Consider the following 20,155-nt stretch of genomic DNA (forward strand, 5'->3'; position numbering starts at 1 on the left):
CTTCCTGGAACCTCTAATCTACTTTTGCCTTTATTAACTGACTTATTCTAGGTACTTCATCCAAGTAAAATCATATAAAATTTGTTCTTTTATGACTGGCTTCTCTCACTCAGCATAATGTTTTCGTGTCATAGCATGTTTTGGATCTTCATTCCTTTTTGTGGCTGAGTAAAATTCCATAGTATATGTATATTCTACATTTTGTGTTTATAAATTCATCTGTTAATGAACATTCGAGTTCTTTCTACCTTTGGTATTGTGAATATTCTGCAACAAATATTAGCGTACAACTATCTGTGTCCGTATTTTCAGAATATGCCTGAAAGTGGAATTACTGGGTCATATGGTAATTCCTATATGAAGCTTTCAAAAAACAAACAAACAAACAAACTATATATATATATATATACGTATATATATATATATATACGTATGTATATATATATAGTTGACTTACAATGTTGTGTTAACTTCTGTTGAGCAGGAAAAGTGACTCACTTAGGTACTGTGCTCAGTTGTTCAGTCTTGTCCGATGCTGCAACTCCATGGACTGTGTAGCCCACCAAGCTCCTCAGTCCATGAAATTCTCCCAGCATGAATACTGGAGTGGGTTGCCATTTCCTCTTCCAGGGGATCTTCCTGACCCAGGGATCAAACCTGTGTCTCTTGCATCTCCTATATTTGCAGGCAGATTCTTTACCACTGTGACATCATATATATATATATATATATATATATATATATATATATATATATATATATATGTTCTTTTTTATATAGTTTTCCATTATGGTTTATCCCAGGACATTGACTATGATTCCCTGTGCTATACAGTAGGACACTGTTGTCCATCCATTCCACGTGTAATAGTTTGCATCTACTGACCACAAACTCTCAGTCCATCTCTCTCTCACCCCTCTCCCCTTTAGCAACATATTTAACATTTTCAGGAACCACCAAACTGTTTTGCCCAGTGGCTGTATCATTTTACATGCTTGATCATATCAATAACCTCAGATATGCAGACATACATGCATGAATGTATGAGGTTTCAAATTTCTCCTATTCTCTGCATCATTTGTTATTTTCTAGATTTTTCACTATAAGCATCCTAATGGGTGTGAAGTGATATTCTCATTTTATCAGCATTTCTCCAATGACTAATGCAAAGAAATAGAGGAAAACAATAGAATGGGAAAGACTAGAGATTTCTTCAAGAAAATTAGAGATGCCAAGGGAACATTTCATGCAAATATGACCCAGATAGCAATGACATGGTACTCACCTAGAGCCAGACATCCAAGAGTATAAAGTCAACGGGTCTTAAGAAGCATCACTACAAACAAAGCTAGTGGAGGTGATGGAATTCCAGCTGAGCTATTTCAAATCCTAAAAGATGCTGCTGCTAAAGTACTGCAGTCAATATGCCAGCAAATTTGGAAAACTCAGCAGTGGCCACAAGACTGGAAAAGGTCAGTTTTCACTCCAATCCCAAAGAAACGCAATGCCAAAGAATGTTCAAACTACTGCACAACTGCACTCATCTCACACACTATTAAAGTAATGCTCAAAATTCTCCAAGCCAGGCTTCAACAGTACATGAGCTGAGAAATTCCAGATGTTCAAGCTGGATTAGAAAAGGCAGAAGAACCAGAGATCAAATTGGCAACATTCATTGGAACATCAAAAAAGCAAGAGAGTTCCAGAAAAACAACTACTTTTGCTTCATTGACTATGCCGAAGCCTTTGACTGTGTGGATCACAGCAAACTATGGAAAATTCTTTAAGAGATGGAAATACCAGACCACTTGACCTGCCTTCTGATAAATCTGTATGCAGGTCAAGAAGCAACAGTTAGAACTGAACAAGAAACCACAGACTAGTTCCTAATTGGGAAAGGAGTATATCAAGGCTGTATATTGTCACCCTGCTTATTTTACTTTTATGCAGAGTACATCATGAGAAATACCAGGCTGGATGAAGCACAAGCTGGAATCACGATTGCCAGGAAAAATATCAATAACCTCAGATGTGCAGATGACACCACCCTTATGGCAGAAAGCAAAGAACTAAAGAGCCCCTTGATGAAAGTGAAAGAGGAAAGTGAAAAAGCTGTCTTAAAACTCAACATTCAAAAAGCGAAGATCATGGCATCTGGTCCCATTACTTCATGGCAAATAGATGGGGAGACAATGGAAACAGTGAGACTTTATTTTGGGGGGCTCCAAAATCACCACAGCTGGTGACTGCAGCCATGAAATTAAAAGACGCTTGCTCCTTGGAAGAAAAGCTATGACCAACCTAGACAGCATATTAAAAAGCAGAGACATTACTTTGCCAACAAAGGTCCATCTAGTCAAAGCTATGGTTTTTCCAGTAGTCATGCATGGATGTTAGAGTTGGACCATAAAGAAAACTGAGCACCGAAGAAGTGATGCTTTTGAACTGTGGTATTGGAGAAGAATCTTGAGAGTCCCTTGAACTGCAAGGAGATCAAACAAGTCAATTTTAAAGGAAATCAGTCCTGAATATTCATTGGAAGGACTGATGCTGAAGCTGAAGCTCCAGTACTTTGGCCACCTGATGCAAAGAACTGACTCCTTAGAAAAGACCCTGATGCTGGGAAAGATCAAAGGAAGGAGGAGAAGGGAATGTCAGAGGGCGAGATGGTTGGATGGCGTCACCGACTCAATAGACATGAGTTTGAGCAATCTCTGGGAGTTGGTGATGGACAGGGGGCACTGGCGTGCTGCAGTCAGTGTAGTCGCAAAGAGTCAGTTAAAAATGAGTGACTGAACTGACTGACTGACATTACCATATGAAAAATAGGCAGTGGGAATTTGCTATATGATCTCAGTTCAGTGTTCTGTGACAACCTAGGGGGGTTTGATGGGGTGGGAGGTGGGAGGGAGGTTCAAGAGGGACGAGACATATATATACCTATGGCTGATTCATGTTGATATATTGGAGAAACCAACACAACATTGTAAAGCAATTAGCCTCCAGTTAAATAATTTTAGATTTTTAAAATAAAATGGCCTATGGAGATTTCCCTGATGGTCTAGTGGTTAAGACTCCATACTTCCAATTCATGGGGTGAGGGTTCAGTCCCTGGTCAGGGAGCTAAGATTCCGCAGGCCTCTCGGTCAAAAAAACAAAACATAAAACAGAAGCAATATTTTAACAAATTCAAAAAAGACTTTTAAAAAATGTAAAGAAATAAAAAAGTATCTATGAATGTGTGTGGACACCAAATATTTATACTTTTAGTAGTTTTTAATGTAAGTCTAGGATTCCTTCTGGTTTGAATGCAAGTACAGTCACAGAAACATTAGCATTACTTATAGTTTTTCACCTCCGGAAATCACAAATCATTATTGTAATAGTGATGTCATTATTAGGTCAGTAAATTACCAAGTCACATTAAAAATATAAATGCATTTGAATCTATCTGGATTTCTTTGAAATTCATATATTTTTCTTTTATTTGTTTAGGAACATTATTGTGAGGAAATCATAGCTTTCACCCGACTCCCAAAGTTGTCCAGTAAAACAAAAATTGACTCCAAATTCATGACTTACAAAACAGAAAGAGACTCAGAGACTTAGAGAAGCAAATTATGGTTGCTGAGCAAAAGGATGGAGGGACGGGATAGTTAGGGAATTGGGGATGGACGTGCATGTGCTTGTTAGTCGCTCAGTCGTGTCCGACATCTTGTGATTCCATGAACTTCAGCTCTCCAGGATCCTCTCTCCTGGAATTCTCCAGGCAAGAGTACTGGAGTTGGTTGCCATTTCCTCCTCCAGGGAATCTTCCTGATCAAGAGACTGAACCTGAGTCTCCTGCATTGTGGGCAGATTCTTTACTGTCTGGACCACCAGGGAATCTCAGATGGACATGTACATACTGATATATTTAAAATGGATAATGAGCAAGGACCTACTGTATCACACATGGAACTTGGCTCAATGTTATATGGCAGCCTGGATGGGAGGAAAGCTGGCGGGGGATGGGGTGCGGATACACGTATATGTATGGCTAAGCCCCTTTGCTGTTCACCTGAATCTATTACAACATTGTTAACCAGCTTTACTGCAATACAAAATAAAAAGATTTTTTAAAAAAGACTCGGAGTTCAAGCTAATAAGATAAAATGAGCTGTTAGAAAAATTGATGAGAATATTTTTGCTGATGATTTGCCTGAATTCCAGTGAAGATAGTGAAGAGTTTGGAATTGGGTGGGGGATAAAGTCAGCAACTATTCAAAAAATAAGTTCTTGACATGTGACTAGTAGGGCAGCATTCTCTTCTTGTCTTACAAATGTAGAGAGTTTAATGGGCTTCCCTGGTGGCTCATATGGTAAAGAGTCTGCCTGCAAGGCAGGAGATTCTGGTCAATCCCTGGGTCAGGAAGATCCCATGGAGAAGGGAATGGCTACCCACTCCAGTATTCTTGCCTGGAGAATCCCGTGGACAGAGGAGCCTGGAGGGCTACAGTCCAAGGAGTCCCAAAGAGTCAGACACAACTGAGCAGCTGACACTTTCACTTTCACCATACATATGAAGAACAATGTAGGGATTTTTCTAGTTTTCGTGGATTTTATTCCAATTATACATTTCAGTTCAGTTCAGTCGCTCAGTCATGTCCGACTCTTTGTGACTCTATGAACTGCAGCATGCCAGGCCTCCCTGTCCATCACCAACTGCCAGAGTCTGCCCAAACCCATGTCCATTGAGTTGGTGATACCATCCAACCATCTCACCCTCTGTCGTCCGCTTCTCCTCCTGCCCCCAATCCTTCCCAGCATTAGGGTCTTTTCCAATGAGTCAGTGCTTCGCATCAGGTGGCCAAAGTATTGGAATTTCAGCTTCAACATCAGTCCTTCCAATGAACACCCAGGACTGATCTCCTTTAGGATGGACTGGTTGGATCTCCTTGCAGTCCAAAGGACTCTCAAGAGTCTTGTCCAACACCACAGTTCAAAAGCATCAATTCTTCGGTGCTCAGCTTTCTTTATAGTGCAACTCTCACATCCATACATGACTACTGGAAAAACCATAGCCTTGACTAGACGGACCTTTGTTGGCAAAGTAATGTCTTTGCTTTTTAATATGCTGTCTAGGTTGGTCATAACTTTCCTTCCAAGGAGTAAGCGTCTTTTAATTTCATGGCTGCAAAAATCACTGAATAAGCCCATGAGAACTACTTGGTCCTATTATAGTGCAATACTTGTCCAATGTAAGCCTCTGTTTCTAATTGATGTTTGGTGTCCTCAAGAATTAGTGTCAACTCAGGTTTAATATCCATTAACACCTCAAAGTTCTGAGTATTTTTCAGAATCATTCTAGTAAAACGCACCAAGAAAAGTCTTGAGAAGATTTGTAATGTAATCCCGTGGCAGTGCTGCAGGGCCATGAAAGGGCTCTGTATCTGTAAAATGGTTTAGGACTAGAAAACAGATAAAATTTGTGTCTTTCCCCTGTGGCAACTATAGTTGATTTTTTGGCCCAGCGGCTGCATAATTTCTCCTGCTATAAAGATCAAGTAGGATTTTTGTTGGCTACCTCTCTCTCATTGCTGAAGATGTTACCATCAATTAGTCTGAAATTATTGCTGTTAATTGCCTGCACTTTAAATTCACAATTATTTTTAAGCTCCAAAACCTGCATTTGTAGAAAACAGACCACAGTTTTAGGGAAACTCTTCACGTTATTAGAGATGGTAATGATGCCACATCTCTAAATTAAAGCTTAGCCATATTTTCCAAGTAATTGATTCTTTTTGAAGTCCCTGGCCAACAACATAGATTGATGAATCTAAAACACACAGAGTTTAAAATGAGAAAGATGGTGCCAATACTGGAAATCAGATCCATTCCTATTTGTATTTTAGAGCTTTTCAATCATCACTACACATGAAAGGAATTACTGGTCTTGGTCAGTGAAGTCTTTGGGCAGTTCTAACTCAGAGCAGAACCGGCTATCTTCTTGACCTGATCACAACTGATATAGAAGGCAGATAAAAGATAACTGCAGCATGCCCTAAGTGGCAGACATATATACCATTCTTTACTGGACAGCTGAAAGTCAGTCATCATCAGTAGATAATCCAAATCAGAATGCTCTGCTGATATACCACGTACAATGGAGGCAATATATATGCTCTTGATTACTGGTGAGTTGATGACAGGAATTTGGGGAAACGGATTCATTGTACTGGTAAACTGCAGTGGCTGGCTCAAAAAGAGAGCTATCTCCTGACTGACGTCATCCTGGTCAGCCTGGTCACCTCCAGAATCTGTTTGTTGTGTGTGATATATATGGATGGTTTTATTATGGTACTCTTTCCAGATACATACAGACATGGTGAGATGATGAACATTGTGGATACTTTCTGGACAACTTGCAATCATTCAACTGTCTTGTTTACTTCGTGCCTTAGCATCTTCTATTTACTCAAGATAGCCAGTATATCCCACCCAGTTGTCCTCTGGCTGAAGCTGAAGATGAACAGGGTATCCTTGGGATTCTTCTGATGTCCTTTCCCATCTCCTCAATCATTAGTGTTTCACTGAATAATGATTCATTTTATGACTTCAGAATCAATTATGAAGAAAACATTACTTGAGAATTCAAAGTAAGTAAAATCCCAACTGCTTTCAAATAGATTTTCCTGAACCTGGGGACTATGGTTCCCTTTTATTCTTTGCCTGGTCTTGTTTGTCCTTTTATTTTTCTCCTTACTTCAACACACCAAGCAGATGAAACTTCATGCCACAGGGTCCAGAGACCCTAGCATAGAGGCCCACATGAGGGCCATAAAGACAACAGTCATCTTTCTGGCTCTTTTCATTATGTACTATGCAGTTTTTCTCATTGTAACCTCCAGCTTTCTGATTCCTTATGGAAAATTGAAGTTGATGTTTGGCGGCCTAAGAGCTGTCATTTCCCCATTAAGCCATTTGTTCATCCTGCTAATGGGAAACAGCAAGCTGAAGGAGGCTTTTCTGAAGGTGCTGGGGATTGTGAAGGGTTTCCACAAAAGAAGGAAATATTTTGTTCCCCAGAGAATCCTGATATAAGTAGAAAGAAATCAACAAAAGAGTCTCTCCCTTCTCTCAGTTGTTTGCATTCCATTTTTATTATGTGCTATTAGAAATCATTCATATCTACCATTATTCTAAATACTTCTTCTCATTTCTGTCTTGAATAATTTTGAATATAATGTTATAATGGAGCCAGATGTGTTTCTTTATTTTCACAGGAAAAATGAATCTAAACCTCACATTCGCACTTCATATCTTGCCCAAATGCAAACATGTTCTACTTCTTTCTGCCTCTTTCTGGTAAAGGCCTTGAACTCAATAATAAACTTCGTAAGAAGAATTTCAAGTGCACAGGCTGTTGGGAAGAGAGTTTAAAACACATCAGCCCTTCCTATAAAATCAATCATATAAACTAGTTTTGTATCATGACTAATTTGTATCGATTGCACTGTTTCCAAAACTAAAATCCATTTTCACAAGGAGACTTGACTTGTGGGAAATTTATAATCTATGGTGATGAAAATGAAGTTTCATTTATACATTTTGACTTTTATTAAATGGGTGTCTATGTTTGCATTTTTGTGCATCCCTATTTGAAATTCAGCTTGACCCATCCAAATATGCAGAACTTAATAGCAAAAAGCCTATTGCAAATTCATGAAATATAATCTCTTAATTTGCATGAGATCAGTTTCAACAAAACATTTCAGTTATCACTCAGTCAGGGGTGATAATCATAATTTACCCAGGCTACAAATCTGGTCATGCTGTTTGCAACAATCAATTGGCTTATTCTTCATAAATGTAGAGGCAATTCTATTTCAGAGGAGAGCTGGGCACTTGTGGAGGATATCAAAGTCAAAATAATGACAAAGGAAAAAATCATTCTACGATTTGAAGAATGTATTTTTCATGCTCAGCTGGTCATCTTGCAGTAATATCTGAGATTAGGGTGTTCTCTCCTGACATGTTCAGTATAGAAGACCACATCTTTCTGACCATAACGATTGCAGAATTCATCATAGGACTGTTTGTGAATGGAAACATTGGACTAGTAATATGTGTTGACTGGATTAAGAAGAAAAAGATCTCCGCAATTGACTACATCCTCACCAGTTTAGCTCTCTCCAGAATTTGTTTGCTTTGTGTAATGACACTCAACGGCACCATACTGGCACTCTACCCAGGTGTTTAGAAAATGAGAAAATAAAGGTAGTTCTTAATATCTTCTGGACATTCACCAACTACTTAACTATGTGGTTTGCCACCTGCCTCAATGTCTTCTATCTCTTCAAGATAGCCAATTTCTCCCACCGACTTTTTCTCTGGCTGAAGTGGAGAATCGAGAGGGTGATTCACTGGAGTCTGCTGGGGTCCCTGGCCATTTCCGTGTTGATCAGCCTTATAGAAGCAACGTTAACAAATTCTGATTATGATTTTCTTAAAATTGCAAAACATAAAAGAAACGTCACCGAACTGTTCCATGTGAGTAAAATTCGATACTTCGACCCATTGACACTGTTTAACCTGTTAGCAATTATTCCATTTACTGTGCCACTGATCTCATTTTTCTTTTTAATTATGTCCCTATGGAGACACAGTAAACAAATGAAATCCAGTGTTACAGGTTCCAGAGACTCCAGCACAGAGGCCCACATGGGGGCCATGAAAACAGTGACCTCATTTCTTTTCTTCCTTTTTGTATACTACCTGGCCTGTCTTTTGGCAACATTTAGCTACCTTATGAAAGAAAGCAAGTTAGCTATGATGTCTGGAGAGATTATAGCAATTCTTTATCCCTTAGGTCACTCACTGTTTTTAATTGTTGGAAATAACAAGCTGAGGCCGGCATCTATCAGGATGCTGAGATGTGGGAAAACAGCCTACATGATGTAAAGTCTTGGTTTTATAAAAGGACTTTAATAGCAAACCTTATTTTCTGATAAAAAACTCACTTTTCTTATAGGTCCATTCTCATTGTTTTCCAGCTTTTCTGTTTATTTTGGGTACACAAATTTCAGGAGTAGTGAGACCCATTAGCACACTAATGGATATATCTTTTGTGTCTTTTTATACCACAGACATTCTCATCTTCACACTCCCTTTCCTAAAAGAGTTTCAGAGCTCACACTTCTGATTTTGTCTCTTCACTGCCAATATTGGGCTTGTAATGCCTACTTAAATTCCTTTAAGATTTTAGTTTGGCCCCTACTAAAGTGCATCTGGGCTTCCCTGGTGGCTCAGATGGTAAAGAAACTGCTTGCAATGCAAGAAACTGGAGTTCCATCCTTGGGTTGGGAAGATCCCCTGGAGAAGGGAATGGCAACCCACTCCAATATTCTTGCCTGGAAAATCCCATGGAAAGTGCATCTGAAACCACAGTGGTTTCTCTCTCTCTCTCTCTCTTTTTTTTTTCTCTATCATACAGTTTCATTGCTGGTCCTTAACTGTTCTCCCTTCGTGGCTCTGCTGAGTCCCTCCTGTTTGACATATCAACTAGGAACTCAGATCTCTTCTGTCTTAAATAGTTTAGTTTCCCAATTACATACTTTTCTCCTCCCAAGTGGGTGATACTTCTGGTGGTCTCCCACTTAATATTTCTTGGTGACCTTACTCAGGCATCTTCTATTCATTTCCTTGAAATTAAATTTTGTCACAAACAACTTGCTTAACAGGCAACACTGGGCTGGGAAAAGAACCCATTCAATCATCTCCCTTTAAGGGGCATTCCTAAGTACTCTTTGTAACTTGAGTAGAAGGATGATCTTTCCTTAGTAAGACCTGCAGGTATTTTTTTCCCATTCAGGACTTAGAAAAGAAATTAATTGGGAAGAAACTATCATGCACTGTGGTATAACTACGTACTGTCACTAAAAAAGCATTATTATGTCTGTAACATACAGAGTAAGCTAAAAAAAAAAAGCAAAAAGAGAAAAATAAGACTCATTAATAAATTGTGGTTCTACTGTGGACATAAAATCCTTCCTCTAGAGTATTATTGAAACATTTGATCTGGCACGTCTAAAGTCATATCTCTTCTGATCTGACTTTACATTTTGGCCCCCACCATTCTCTGTGTTGAATTCAGGTCATTTCAATCTACTCATTTCCTTTTATTAAAATTAATATAATAATTACCTGAAGATTATCAATTTTTCTGCATAAGATTATGTAAAATTCACTTTGCAAAGTACCAGTACTTAGTCTTAAGTAAATAAATGTCATCAACTGTATCTCTAGTATATCAACTATTATAATGTTTTATTAACTTTTGTACTGTTTTCTGTAGTAACTGCATTGTAACTTACATGCTGTACAACAATAGTAAATATAAAAGCTACACTTATTTGCAAAAAGATAAAGACAGAAGAATTGATTTTTTTTGATGGAATATACTAATATAGTCTACAAAACATTTGTAAATTCTGTGTTGGGATTAACTATATATTCTTTTATAAGCTTTGATGAAATAAATGTTTTATAACATTTGTGCTTCTGGGAAGGTTTCCTTTCATCCATCTGAAGTCTGTCTTTCATGTTTTATTTTCTGTATCTCCAGTGTTTCAAATATCTCCAGTGACTGTCACTGGGACTCAAAGTGGCAGACTTGTGACAAAATGCTCTCTTGCAGAATTTCTTTTTCTTTTTTAATTGAGTAAGGGTATATAACATGAAATCTATTGTTTTACAAATTTTTGTGTATGAGACAGTATTGTTGATTAGATGCTCAATATTTTACACCAGATCTTTATTTTTCTATCTTCCATATTTATTTATTTCCTCTATTTATTTATACTTATTTATCTTCCATAATGGAAGTTTGTACTCCTTTTTAAAAAAAATATTTATGACTTCATCGGATCTTAGTCATGGCACACAGAACGCAGGCTGTCTAGTTGTGGCATGCAGCCTTAGTTGCAGCACGTGGGATCTTAGTTCCCTGACCGGGGATCGAACCCATCTCCCTGGCAGTGGAAAGTGGATTCTTAATCTTGGACCACTTGAGAAGTCCCTGAAACTCTGTACTTCTTTAATAGGAGCTATTCACTTCTTCCTTCCCTCAGGCCCTGGCAACCACCGTTTTACTCTTAGCTACAGGACTTAGATTATTTTCAATACCTCATCTAAGTGGAATCATATAGGATTTGTCTTTCTGTAACTAACTTATTTCATTTGACATAAAGCCCTCCAGGTTTACCCATGTTTTTTCATACTGGAAGATGTCTTTCTTCTTTAAGACCAAACAATATCCTACTATATGTATATGCTATGTTTTCTTTATCCATTTATCTGTCAGTGAGCAGCTAGGTTGTTTTTACATTTTAGCTATTATGAATAATGCTGCAGTAAGCCTAAGAGTACAAATTATCTCTTTAAGATCCTGATTTCATTCAAGATCCTGATTTCCATTCTCATGTATATACACCCAAAAATGAGGTTGCTAGATCAAATAACAGTTGTATTTTGAGTTTTTTGAGGAACTTTTGTACTGTTTTTCCCTTTTAGATGCATCGTACCTTCCATGCTATAGCAACACTAGTAAAACATAAAATCTACATTTATTTGCAAAAAAATTATAGTCTAAACTTTATGTAGGTAAATGCATCATTTTATTTACTGTGAGTAGGTTATTCACCAGAACACTGTAGAGAAGAAGATGATGTGCCCGAGTCAGGGATTATTTCCAAGATCAGAGAGGGGCAGTCACCTGTGAACTTGGCTACTGCGAAAGCAGTTTGTCCAAAGTCAGGGCCACATGCAAAAATAAATGTCTAGACTTTGAGGAATGATGAGAAAAGTTATGCATTCCCCTGGAAGGTACTGAGATTCCCAGAATTATTTCATAGAAACACACCGTAGTAAAGTGTTTCTCTGTAACTCTGAATTAGAGAAGCTATTCAAAACAGGAGCTAGGCTGTAGAAATGAGGTTAATTTCATCTTCGGTCCCCTGTCTAACAACCTAGAAGGGTTAAGGACCTAAATGTGTGAGCATGCTAAGTCACTTCAGTCATGTCCGACTCTCTGTGACCCTATGGACTGTAGTCCACCAGGCTCCTCTGTCCATGGGATTCTCCAGGCAAGAATACTGAAGTGGGTCGCCATGCCCTCCTCCAGGGGTTCTTCCCAACCCAGGGACTGAACCCATGTCTCTTATGTCTCTTGCATTGGCAGGTGGATTCTTTACCACTAGTGTCACCTGGGAAGCCCAAGGGCCTAATTATTCAGATGCAATTTGGTACAGCAGAGGGTAAAGAGTAGAATGAAACACAATATTTTACTCTTTTCCCTCTTGTATATATAACTGCCCTTGAGAACACTTTAAATGAAAAAGAAAACCCTAAAAGTAATCAATACTCTTCTTCACCATGGCCCCCTCACCTTCTTACATATAGCATAACAAATGTACATTAAATGACCTTTAAATGTCACATGTCTAGTAGTGCCTTCCTTTAAGAGACCTTGTGCTATATAATTGGTCATCTGAACAACCAAGATAAATGAGGTACTTTTTTAGAATTGAATAGACTATATTTAGTGTTAACCTTTTAAATTTCCTGAAAATACATAGCTCTCAGTGTTGACTCAAATTTTGGATTTTTAGTAGTAATCAAACCATATTTTGACAAAACGAAGACTCTTCTTCAAATTTCAATTTTTGTGCATTTTCTAATTATAAAAAAAAAAAAAAATCCCTGAGGTTTAGATAAAATACAAGACACCCAGTTAAATTTGAATTTCGGTACTTCCTAGAAGTACTAATAGCGTGTAATTTGGGACATACACTAAAAACTCTTTCATTGTTTATCTGAAATTCAGTTTAACTGGATGTACTGTAAGTTTGGTTTTTCCTGGTGGTTCCGATGGTGAGGAATTTGCCCACAATATGGGAGACCTTGGTTTGACTCCTGGGTCAGGAAGATTCCCTCGAGAAGGGAATGGCTTCCCACTCCAATATTCTTGCCTGGAGAATCCCATGGACAGAGGAGCCTGGAGGACTACAATCTGTAGTGTCACAAAAAATCAGACATGACTGAGAGACTAATACTTTCACTTTTTTCACTATAAGTTTATTTGGTAAATCTGGCAGCCGTATTAAAATTACTAGTGTGCATTACAAATTAATGAATCTAAATTTGCAAAACATAGCCTGAGAAAATGCCAAACCATGAAAGTGAATCAGCCTAATTTGCATCCTAGCAAGCTATAGCTCAGCCTAAATTAAGCACATGTGGAAAAGTAAAATCTGCAAAGAAAGTAAGTGGACATAGATAGAGATAGGGTCCAGGGACAGACAACTGCATTACTTGTTCAAGACTAGCTAGGATTTAAGGAAGATAGCTACAGTTTTCATTTGTCATTTCAGTCTCCATCTCAAGACAGACTACAATAAAAGGGACAAAGAAAATTACAGCAAAATCCAAGAAGTAGATGTAGATACTACATCTGTTCAACTAGCAGTGAATCGGATATTTCTGCATTTTAACATGCCAAGTGAACGGGAGGGTATCTTAATGCTCATAGCAGCTGGGGAATTTTCACTGGGGATCTTAGGGAACGCATTCATTGGACTGGTAAACTGTGTGGACTGGATCAAGCACAAGAAGATTGCCTCCATTGATTTAATCCTCACAAGCCTGGCCATCTCCAGAATTTCTCTCTTATGTATAATACTATTGGATTGTTACATATTGGTCCTGTACCCAGATGTCTATACTGGTGGTAAACAAATGAGAATCATTGACTATTTCTGGACACTAACCAACCATTTAAGCGTCTGGTTTGCCACCTCCCTCAGCATTTTCTATTTCCTCAAGATAGCAAATTTCTTCCATCCCTTTTTCCTCTGGATGAAGTGGAGAATTGACAGTGCAATTCCTAGGATCCTGCTGGTGTGTTTGGTCTTTTCGGCGTTCATTAGCCTGCCTGTCACTAACAGTTTGGATGATGACTTCAGGAATTGTGTCAAGATGAAATTGAAAACAAATTTAAGTTTGAGATGCAGAGTACATAAAGCTCAGCGTGCTTCCATCAAGATACGTCTCAATCTGTTGACACTATTTCCCTTTTCTGTGTCCCTGATCTCATTTCTCCTCCTGATCCTCTCCCTGTGCAGACACACCAGGCGAATGCAGCTCCATGCCCCGGGGAGCAGAGATCCCAGCACAGAAGCTCACGTGAGAGCCATGAAGGCTCTCATCTCCTTCCTCCTCCTTTTCATTGCCTACTACTTGGCCTATCTTGTGGCCACGTCCAGCTACTTTATGCCAGAGACTGAATTAGCTGTGATCGTTGGTGAGTTGATAGCTCTCATCTGTCCATCAAGCCATTCACTCTTCCTAATTTTAGAGAACAAAAAATTAAGACAAGCATCTCTAAGGGTGCTATGGAAGGTAAAATATATCCTACGAAGAAGGAATTACTAATAACATAAACAGATCTGAAGATAAAGAATCACTTTGTAGGACAAAAGAAGACAAGCTGATTCTTAGTTATCTTTAGTTCTTGCACTAATGATGGTTTCATACATCCAATAACTCTTAAAAAGTACTTAGTATACTTGTAATTAGAACTTAGGAAATCTCAGATAGAACTTATTTTGCCTCTTTCTCTCCACCTCTCTCTCCGTTTTCTCTCCATCTCTCTCGTTGTTTTCTCTCTTTCTGTTTCCTCTCTCTCCCGTTCTCCAGTGCTTTCATAAACATGTTTCAGGACATGGAGCAACTAATATCTTAACAATAACTGCCAGAGGGGAGAGTATCTTCATAGTTGATTCTAAACCATTTCTCCAGATGCAAAATTGTTTGACCATTTCAGAACAACGGTAACAGCATCTTGCTGCTGTTTGCGTCCCTATGAAAAGCAGTTGGCTCATCCTCATGATACTAGCTGGATTCTTCCAGATAATCAAAATAAGCTCAACTTTTGGAAAAGACTCAATAAGGTGACAGGTCTTTATCAAATGCTGTGTAATTCTATGAATGTAGCAGAAATTAGTACTGATTAGAATCACCACAAAGATATTAATTGTGGCTAAAATAAATATTGTCACAGCGAGTTCAAAAACCATTTTAGGATCATGGACAATGAAAGAAAGGACACTGTATGAGAGAAGGAGAGATCATTTAGAAAGTTTGTATAAAGTAAGGTTGACTAAAGGAAGAGCCTAAATAGAACTATTTAGTGCTCATTGAAGGATGTTTTGTCACACAAGACGTGAAAGTTTGCTTTTAGCAAACTAAGACTGCACCAAACATTGACTGTCAAGATACCATAAAATGAGACCTTCAATCAAAAACTTACATGTTCCATCAAAAACACATCAGCTATGTTGTGATGAAGATATTTTGGAGAGATCATCTTTGCTATTAACCAGACCAGAGTAGTGGTAGACTTTGTGTGCAGAAGAGGAAATGTTTATAAATAAACAGTCAATAAATATAGTGAAAGTCAAAATTACTTTTACACTAGTTTCATATGCTAATTTATTTCTTCTCTGAATCTGAGAGTGCAAAAGACACATACTGATTAAACTAATACATTTAAAAACATTTACTGAAAGCCTTGTAAGTTAAAGAAGCAATAGAAAATAAGATGCATAGGCTGAAGCCTGTAATCTTTTCAATAGTATTAAGGACTATTGCTCCCACTCTCTACCTAAGCAGAGGCCAGTTTATGTGGGTTTTATTAAGCATGGAAACAAAGATCCCTGAGGGCTAATGGGACTCTTGGAAGCTCTATGTTCGATGTCTTCATATTATGAATCCTAGAAACTTGATCATTTACTTACATTGCAATCATGGCATCTCAACTTCCAGTTTTTCTGGGAACACTAACCAGGCAAAGGGTACTTATGTGGAAACAAGCCTTATGATTGTACCTCTTAGTCATTCTCATTACTGACATACTTAGGGTAAAAGTGATATGGCTAAGGCAACTGGTTTATCTTCTAAGATTGTGTTAATTCTGCGAAATCATGAAGAAATAATAATAACTCAGGGTTCAAAGGAGTACTTTTACATTCTTTTTCACTCCTAGTGTGTGAAATATTTTTTCAGGCTTTTTCTAAGAGAAGGTAGTGAAGAAGTTACAGAGAATGCGGGCAGATTCCTTCTTGCTTGTATTCCTCCTTTAATAAATAGATAGCTGTTCACACACTGAATACCTAAGCATCAGGCAGCATCCTGGGTGCTGAAAATACAGATGAAATGTGACAGAGTCCATGCTTTCACACAAGGCACAGTCAAGGAAAACATTATGAAAGACAGATAATGATCAAGTAAACAAACAGTTACAAGTCATGATTAATGCAACTGAAAAAAATGTCTGGAGATAATGGTTAGCTTCAAATAGCATAGTCAGAATAGACCTACCTGAGAAGCTGACATTTCAAGCTGAGACTTGAATCACAAATATAACCCAACCATGCAATATTTTAAACAAATAACTCCAAAAAGATGGCACAGTAAGTACCAGTGCCTGAGGAGCAAGAGTTTGAGGAAGAATGATACAGACTAAATGACCAGAGCCTGGTGAACCAAGGGTGAGTGCAAGGTCATGAGGGCCTTAGATCATGAGAAGGAATGTCCTCTTAAGTGCAATGGGAAGAAACTGAAGGATTGAAACCATGTGCAACATAATTTGATTCCTAAGTAGATTTAAGTTCACTTTGGTTATAGGAAGAATGGATGGTGTATGTGTTGAAGGTGGAGAGGAGTTCAACTAGGGGGACAAGCTAATAATTATCATAGTTAAGTAGCCCATATGAGAAATCACAGTGGCTCAGATTTGGATGGTAGAAATAAAGTTAGGGAATTTTTTATTGAATGAATTCTCTATATTGTGTAGGTAAAGCTGATAGATCTTATCACTTGGTTAGGTGAAGATGTGGGGTTGGGGGAGGGTATTGAAGAAAAAGAAGGTCCAAAAAACTTTTTAGATTGTTTTCACTTTAGCAACTGGGAGTACACTGCTATCTAAGGTTTAGGGGGACCTGTTAATTGAGAAATGGGAAAAATAGAAGTCAAAAATTCTACTTTTTACAGTTATGCTCGAGAGATCTATAAAATAAACCAAATTAAAATGTCGAATATATAATTGAATATATGAATCTGTAACTAAAGATTTATTGTTGTTGTTCAGTCGCTAAGTTGTGTTCAACTCTTTTGCTACCCCATGGACTGTAACCTGCCATGCTCCTCTGTCTATGGGATTTCTCAGGCAAGAATACTTGAGTGGATTGCCATTTCCTTCTCCAAGGGATCTTCCTGACCCAGGGATCGAACCCTGCATCTCCTGCATTGACAGGATACTTTACCACTGATACTTTACCCAGGGATCGAACCCTGCATCTCCTGCATTGACAGGATACTTTACCACTGATCCACCAGGGAATCCCTGTAACTAAGGTTTCAACTAAAAAAATACTCACAACCTAAAAGTTGAGAGTTATATTTTATTCAGTGGGAATTTTTAGGACTTGAAGCCCAGGAGGCAGTATCTTAAGTAACCCTGAGAGACCTGCTCCGAGGAGGTGAGGAGAGGAGCTAGGATATATAGAAGTTTTGTAACCAAGAGCATGTGGTTGAAACATCAAAAGATTACTGCTAATTAAAGAAAACCAGATATGTCAAATTAAGGAATGTAGTGTTTTTCTATGTATGGGAAGATCCAAAAAATTACTGAAGTCATTTCTTTGGTATGTATCTCAGCTATCTTGGGACGGGTATCCTGTGCTTCCTCATCCTGGATCTCCTTAGGGTGAACCGTTGAGGGGAGGGAGGGAGAGAGAGAGGTGTGGAGGACTGGCAACAGCAGCTGACTGATGCCAGGCACCCTCTCTCTATCTTGAGGTCCCCTGGGGCTCACCACAGGGGTGGCTGTAACATGATGGCTTGAGAGCTGCAATATCCTTTGTTTTCTGATATGGCAGGTGACATTTTTTTCATTGACAAAAGCCTAGTGGAGTGGAAATTAGAGATGTTATTGTTTTATAGAAAGGGACAGATCAGCTTTCCAATGCTTCTGAGAAAAAGAGTAAAAATTCCCGAAGCAAAATAACCATTGGCTTTGGCAATGAATACACTAGAATTGTCAGTTGCAGCAGTTAACCATCATTACCATGAGGACAGCAAGTCCAGGCAGAGTACTAAACACCATGCATTGATCCAGAGGAATCTGTGGTGAAATCTAGTAGAAATGGTATTCCCAGGATCCAAATAGATACAGAGTCTAATAAGGTACTTCTTGAATTATGTAAGAGAAAATGAAATGTCAAATCTCTGAAAGAGAGTCCTTCTCAAGCTTCCAACTCTGAGTCACTTCACAAAAAGTCCATTGAAGAGGAGGCTGCTTTTCACTGAGATATGACCTTGCAAAACCACTACAAAATTTCATGGTATATGTTTTCACAACCTTCAATCCTCCTCAAAGGAGACTTTGCTCATCTGAGAGAGTAGTTTTGAATTGGGGAAAGAGGGATAATTAAATATTTTGAGAGCTGTTAAATGTAGAAATACCAGAGCCATAAAAATGTCCTCATCATCATACAGTGAGAATGGAGGCTTGGGGGAACAAATTCTTCAGTGCTTACAAGGGGTCCAAATACCCACCAGTGGTTATCTCTCTAGTCTTCTAGAACAAAATTGGGATGAATCTTACTTAGTATCTGTCATAACACAGCATTGAAGACCCTTAAATTTCAGATGGACAGAATGACTCATTAATAGATATCAGCAAGCTTTTGTTCAGCCATTCATCTTTTTGAGTAGATGTTGAAAGACAGGTACTAGTCATGGACCAGAAAGCTAGAAATACATAGAGAAATATACACAAATTTGGCTTCAGGCAGCAGTTCTTACATAGTAAGGTGTGGATGGTCAGGGTTTCGGTCAGTCTAATTCTTACTTCTTTGGGCAGACACTAGTGATGACCGTCATGTCTCTGCCTGCTTTGGAAGCAACCCTGTGGTATACAGGTGCTTCCCACTACCTAGATTTTACACATGGTAGTGTATATATGTCAATACTACTGTCTCAGTTTGTCCCCCTACTCCTTCTCCCGCTGTGTCCGCAAATCCATTCTTTACATCTGTATGCCTATTCCTGCACTGCAGATAGGTTCATCTGTACAATTTTTCTAAATTTCATATATATGAGTTAATGTATGATATTTGTTTTCCTCCTTCTGACTTACTTCACTGTGTATAACAGGCTTTAGGTCATCCACCTCACTATAACTGACTCAAAATTGTTCCTTTTTATGGCTGAGTACTATTCCATTGTATTACAACTGCTTTATACATTGAAGACTTTTCTATGTGTGACTGTGAGGCAAGACATTTGTGACAAGGGCAAATCTGGACAAAGAGTTTAAGAAGGATTAAAGCCAAAATTTAAAAATGAGGAATGAACAGAAACAAAAGAGAAAATTTGAAATTTAGAGAGAAAAACACTAGATTATTAAATAAAACTACAATTAACACCTAGGGAATCAGTGTAGGGCATCTTTAGTTGGTGTTCCTTGTCACTGGCAATCATTCTGGCCACCTCTTCCATGCTGGCCTCTCTGGCTACACAGCCACCCTGGTCATCTTGGTCACCTCCGCCATCATGGCCACCTCAACCACCTCTGCAACATGAGCCTTCCTCATCCTCCTGGGCACTCGGGCTGCAGGGCCTATGCTGCTGACCATGACCTTTCTTCCCATTTTCATCCTTCTCGCCATGTTGACCTTTATGTTCTCCTTGAGGCTTGAACTGTGACTTTTCTGGGGGTTCTTCAATGAAATCATCATCTACTTAGGCAAGAGAACACAGACAGATGCAGAAAGGAACAATTAAAGAGAAAGGTTCAGCCATGAACTTAGATGAAGCAAGTATAGGAACCACCATAATCTAAACTTAGTTAGAAGTAATGTGTTACTGGTTTAACTGGTGTTAGATAGTGACTGGGGTCTAGTACCTGGAAGAGAAGGGGCAGCAGGTCTTGTTTGCCCCATGGCCCTTCATCTCCCCTCTTTTAATGTTTCTGTTGCTATTCTTCACAGCCATCTGTCCTGAGCTTGCCACAATGTACATGAAATCATCTGTCAAATACCAGATATTTCAT

General features: G+C 38.5%; 3 protein-coding genes and 1 long non-coding RNA gene across 4 annotated transcripts in view; all 4 read left to right on the forward strand.

Annotated features, from left to right (window-relative positions):
* LOC145545278 (uncharacterized) overlaps positions 1-20,155 on the forward strand; it is a 131,140-nt gene that overhangs the window by 81,387 nt on the left and 29,598 nt on the right. The gene's annotated exons all lie outside the window — the stretch shown is intronic.
* Positions 5,917-9,984, forward strand: TAS2R9 (taste 2 receptor member 9). Its single transcript, XM_081587464.1, is given in 5 exon segments — positions 5,917-5,938; positions 6,120-6,254; positions 6,257-6,523; positions 6,526-6,695; positions 6,697-9,984. Coding segments are annotated over 5 exon segments (981 nt in total). The 3' UTR covers positions 7,084-9,984.
* TAS2R8 (taste 2 receptor member 8) lies at positions 8,015-8,943 on the forward strand. The gene is given in 2 exon segments (XM_081589346.1): positions 8,015-8,237; positions 8,240-8,943. Coding segments are annotated over 2 exon segments (927 nt in total).
* Positions 13,534-14,472, forward strand: TAS2R7 (taste 2 receptor member 7). The gene has a single exon (XM_081589342.1). It carries the CDS (start codon positions 13,534-13,536, stop codon positions 14,470-14,472), a length of 939 nt encoding a protein of 312 aa, XP_081445468.1.

The sequence above is a fragment of the Giraffa tippelskirchi genome, chromosome 4 (genome assembly GCF_054371585.1).
Source record: "Giraffa tippelskirchi isolate mGirTip1 chromosome 4, T2T-mGirTip1v1.2.pri, whole genome shotgun sequence".
NCBI classification, from domain to species: Eukaryota; Metazoa; Chordata; class Mammalia; order Artiodactyla; family Giraffidae; genus Giraffa; species Giraffa tippelskirchi.